Source organism: Austrofundulus limnaeus, unplaced genomic scaffold, assembly GCF_001266775.1.
Source record: "Austrofundulus limnaeus strain Quisiro unplaced genomic scaffold, Austrofundulus_limnaeus-1.0 Scaffold49, whole genome shotgun sequence".
In the NCBI taxonomy this organism is placed as follows: Eukaryota; Metazoa; Chordata; class Actinopteri; order Cyprinodontiformes; family Rivulidae; genus Austrofundulus; species Austrofundulus limnaeus.
The window spans coordinates 2,341,456-2,346,645 of NW_013952451.1; the positions used below are offsets into that span (position 1 = coordinate 2,341,456).

Sequence of the window (5,190 nt, forward strand, 5' to 3'; positions counted from 1 at the left end):
TTATTATTATTGTATTTTTTATGATGCAGTTCTCTGAATCATGAGCTCCTGCTGATAAAAAAAACCTTGAGATGACATAAAACTCTGGCTGGTGTTGTGAWGACAAAGCTCGTACATTTAGGGACTGCTTCAGTCCAGGAGAMGTCTGGCTGTGTGTGGAAGCTGACTAACCTGGGCAGAAAGACGCTCTCCACCACATAGAAGTCTTGCATAAGCACATCTCTGTCCGGCTTTGAGGTGAGGTTGCCCACTGTGTAGCCAATCCCAAGCTGAATGGCTCCCTTTAAGGCCGATGATGTGGTCTTGACGGGAAAATGGACGCAAAAGCGAAAAAGAAAACATCACATTAGCTTGGCTGTCAGTGCTGTCCCGACCGCACGCAAAATGTGGAGAAAAATAGGACAAACTGAAGAAAAAAAAGTACAGCTATTCTAATTTATGAAGTGTTTTGCAAAGTTAAATGTGGGGTTTTATGAGACGGTTATGAACAATTACAATCTTACCTGTTGCACATAGCTCTTTAAACAACCTTTGGGGAAAAAAACTGTTTAATTCTAACCAGAACGATGAGCTAATGGCTAGTCTGAGCAGACTGCCATCTAAAACATTGTACATCCTTGTGCAAAGATTATTTTATAAAACTTAGCATCGCTATCAGTTTCTAGGATCGATGATTAACTGAAGCAGGATGAATCTCTCAGGTTTTTTCTACGAATTTAAATTCCAGCAAGAAGTGCCCCAGCCTGTAGTGGAAGTGCTATATCTAGCTGCTGCTGCTGTCAGCTTTATGAAAATGCTCAGGCTACTCATTAGCTCATCCATATGTTCAAAAGGAAACTATTTTTTTCTAATTTAAAGTCATTTGAAGAGCTATCTGCAACAGGWAAGATAATAGCTGTTCATAACTYGTTCACAGAACATCATTTCAAAGATTTTAGCTATCCTGTTAATTTCTACCGTTTTTTGTTTATTATGTGAGAGAATAATTAACAACCAAATCAAAAACAACCTATTTGTGTTTTTGCAGGACAGTGATCAGAATTATTCCTGATTAAAAATGTTTTTTTTAGCCGTTAAGCAAATGCTCTGCTTTTCCAGTTATGCTGACGGTCACCACTAAAACACCTATTTTAACCTGAAGAAAGGTACCTACTGTGCTTTAGAAAGATTTTATAGTTACATCTTTAGGTCATGCTGCCATGATGTCTAAATGTGTTTATTTTTCCACAAGTAAAAAAAAAAAGGTAATAAGTGTGACCAGCACTTGACTGATCTGTGGCAGCTCGCTCTAACAGAGGTCAGGACATTATGTTCTGCAGCTCAAGGACATTTTAACAACCTAAAAGTGGACTGGAACATGCTGGCTCCAAACCGAGGCATTTGAAAGGAAAAAAAAAAAGAATAACAGAATCAAACTCAAATTTACTTGAATAGAACAATTAAAGCAAACAGAGAAATGTTTGTCTGTTTTGTTTTGTTTTGTTTACCTTCTTGTACGTTTTCTCTCTGTTTGTGTGCASAGGCCCTCCTGTCCCATTTTCAGCTGTGGTGGACATTCTAAAAGAATAGACATAAACCAACAACATATTGAGAAAAAAAATCATAATGGATTTGTTGCATAACCATAAATAAAAAAGCGCAGGAGCTTAAACTTACCTTGCCTTATAGTGATAAGCTGTGCTGGACAAACAGCAATCAGGGCAACACCTCTGAGTTGATAGGTTGAGCAATCATCAGGGGAGCCTCTGCAAGAGAATAAGTGCTCAGAGTCACTTTTGTGTAATAAAAAAAAWAGAGGGGAGGAAGAACTGGGCAAAGAACTACTAATAGGCTCTCCATTACAGCCAGCAAGCCTTACTTCAAAGTAAAGATATGATGAGCTGAGCGCCGAGGGACTGACAGACGGGTATGCCTTCCAGCAGAAGACACCGTTCTTCTGTTAATCACTGCCTGACAAGTAAGGCAATATTCTTTAGACAGTGACTCGTGAAATGTTTGTGAGCTATAACTGTCAAATATGTTATTAGAGTCTTATTCTGGAGCAGGAAAACCTCTCCTGCTCCGTCACTCCAACCTTCACTTCAGCCTTCGCCCCCACTTACAGTGCAACTAAGTTCYTACTAAGCCACTAAACTCCTGTTTAATAAGGTGTTTTTTTTGTCCCTCCTTCAAATATGCCTGTTTTTGCTCTCCCGAGAAAATAAGGCAGCGTGACGTCAGCCTGTGCCTCAGTGCCTGTTTTCAGAGCCCGAACAGGTCAGAGGAGTTAAAAAGCTTAAAAGGAAACAGTGGCAGCACTCGGACTTTCTCTGACAGGCCCCGGCACGTCCGCAGCCAGCACAGCACCTGCATATAAATGCACCTGCAGGCTCCGGATCCCTGAATGTCTTCCTGCTTCATCAGCGCTTCAGGTGCCGTGTCCTCCGGCCAACTGTTCTGTGACCWGAGGACACATCCAGAGCTGGCACTAAAATATGTCCCTGTGTCACAGGGCTTTTATTATGAAAAATGTTCAATACACTTCTGTGTATTATTTTTTATGTACAGTATTGTGCAAAAGTCTTAAGCCAGACCTCATTTCTTTATATTTGTTCTCAAGACTCAAACCTTTTCAGACTTTCTAAAAAGTCTTTCAAAGACTTATTTTATATTTCATTTTTTTGGGGCTGCGAGTCGAGCACCAAGTATGGAATAAATGGTAAAAGTCTTCATCAAGGCTAATGGCTAACAGAAAGGTACAAACATCTGATAACTATTTCAAAGATACACATCTTTAATCCGGCCAAATATATTTCTGTATAATTTGTCCATTTAAAAACTCCTAAAACAATGAATGAACTAGTGTTGAGTCAACACCTTCAGGCACTTCGTCCCATAAAAGCACATTTTGTCCACATTTTATTTTGTCAAATCTATGAAAAGCAGCAAAGATTATCCACTGTGACTCATAAAATATCATTTCAGCATCAAGAAGGTGATTTCTAAATAACTATGAGCTGAAAACCTTGGCATTCAATCAATGATTAACTGAAGCAGGACGAATCTCTCCGGTTCTTTGCTGGATTTTTTTGAAATGAAGTGTTCATGCCTGACTCTTGTTTTATATTCCATTTTTCTATTTTTTGTGTTGTCATGGTCAGGTACAAAGACTGGACAGCAAATGAATGATAAAGCAGCTRAAGTCCAAAGTAAAACTTTGAAAGACCCTCAGAAAGCCTAAAAACTACCGATCAAGACCTTTTAAATAATTACAAATATAAAGTCTGGCTTCTAGGAAACTAAGAGTTAAACATTTGAGACAATTTAAAAAATCAGTACAGTATGTTAAGGCTTTGTTAAAAATAGTCTTCTAACAAAGAAGACAATGAAATTGTGTTCACGTGCACAGATTGAGATAATAAAAAGAATGCAGCAGGCGCTATGAGGTCTCATCTCCAGATAAATAGAGACCTTATCTCCAAACCAACTTTTCCGTTGCCAACACAACACATATTTTGGCCAGAGGAACAGAGCAGTGACTCTCTGAGAATGTGAATCATTTATGTCTGTTTTTTTCTTTCTTTTTTCATTAAAAAATATATCCTTTCTTACCTGAAGGAACATAAGCGTCCCGCAAACTCTCATACTATTATGAGATTAATTGTTTTTAAAAAAAGATATTATAAAATGCTCATTAATCATGAGCAGTGACAAAAAAAGGGTCAAATCTGGGTAAAGAGGTGCTGATCCACCTGAGCCGTCACTCCTCCTGAGTGCCCGGCTGATCTGGAGCTGAAGAATGTTAATGAGTCTGCAGGCCGGCCCGTCTGGCTCTCAGCTCAGACGAAGCCTGGGTGTCGGTGTCAAAAGAAATTGTGTGGATATCTCTGCCCCCATTTCACCTGACCCTCCCCGCCCCTCCAAACCCAGAACACAGTTTCCAGAACAGTCCGTGAGAGGCCAGCAGCTGCGGCGAACAACAGCCGCTCTCCTGTTCACTCCGCAACAAAAGGCAGGCAGACAGACGGACAGATGGACTGATATGAAACAAACTGACAGACGGGTCATCTTAATCGGCTGTGTCCTGTCGTCGTCAGGCACATCCCTCAGCAAACACCGCAGGCACATTGGAAAAGAACAAGCAAAACATGGAAACACCACAGCCGTGTTAGACATATGTAACRTGATACCTTTCCACATCCATTTGTGTCAAATCCATGTCTCTGGCAGACTGCRCCTCGAAGAGGATGAAGCAAACAGGTAAAATGATACAAGTGATCAATAAAAAGGAAACTCTGTATTTATGACACCGAACTGGTTGTGATTGGACATGTTTCTGTGATATGCTCTTCTTATATCACATTGAGAATGCACGATCAGGAAAAAAGCAAAAAGACCACTTTTCGGAGGTGGATGGCGCACAAATGCTGCAGTAATATTTAAATATCAAATAGATTTACACAGTACTCATTGTACATATGCTAATACAACCCCTGCCAAAAAGTATGGAATCACCAGTCGTTGATGAGCACTCGTTCAGGCATTTCATTCTGTAAAACAAACTCAGATCAAAAACATGATACAATAATAAGGTCATATCAAAGTGCAACTTGTTGGCTTTCAAGAACACTCAAAGAAATGAAGAGAAAACATTGTAGAAGTCAGTGAATGTTATTTTTATTGGCCAAGCACAGGGAAAAAAATATGGAATCACTCAAATTGGAGGTAGAAAATAAGGACACACCCAGTCAATTTCCTTTCCCTAAAAGGACAACTGTCTCAGGTTAGATCTGCTCGTTAGTCTGCAGTTAAAACACCTGCAGTCATGACACCTTGGAGGGCTGCTGGACGAAGTGGAGTGGCAAGAACCATGGCTCCAACAAGAGAAATGTCTCTTGGAACAAAAGAGAGGATTGTGAAACTTCTTGAAGAAGGTAACTTTCACGCATGGTTGCTAAAGATGTGGGCTGTTCACAGTCAGCTGTATCCAAGATATGGACCAAATACAAACAGCATGGAATGGTTGTTAAAGCCAAGCATACTGGTGGTAGACCAAGAAAGACATCAAAGCATCAAGACAAACAACTTAAGGCCATTTGTCTTGAAAACCAAAATAGTACAACTGAACAGATGAAGCATAAATGGGAGGAAGCTGGAGCCAATGTATGTGACCGGACCGTAAGAAATCACCTAAAGGAAATGGGATTTCAA

At 40.0% G+C, this 5,190-nt stretch overlaps 1 protein-coding gene across 4 annotated transcripts in view; it reads right to left on the minus strand.

Annotated features, from left to right (window-relative positions):
* LOC106517523 (phosphatidylinositol 4-phosphate 5-kinase type-1 beta) overlaps positions 1-5,190 on the minus strand; it is a gene marked incomplete at its 3' end in the record, with an annotated part of 30,881 nt that overhangs the window by 14,120 nt on the left and 11,571 nt on the right. The window contains 5 exon segments of one of the 4 annotated variants that reach the window (XM_014008411.1): positions 172-302; positions 1,488-1,557; positions 1,657-1,745; positions 1,859-1,950; positions 4,170-4,255. In XM_014008411.1, the coding sequence (XP_013863865.1) occupies positions 172-302; positions 1,488-1,556 (200 nt within the window). 4 annotated transcript variants of the gene reach the window in all.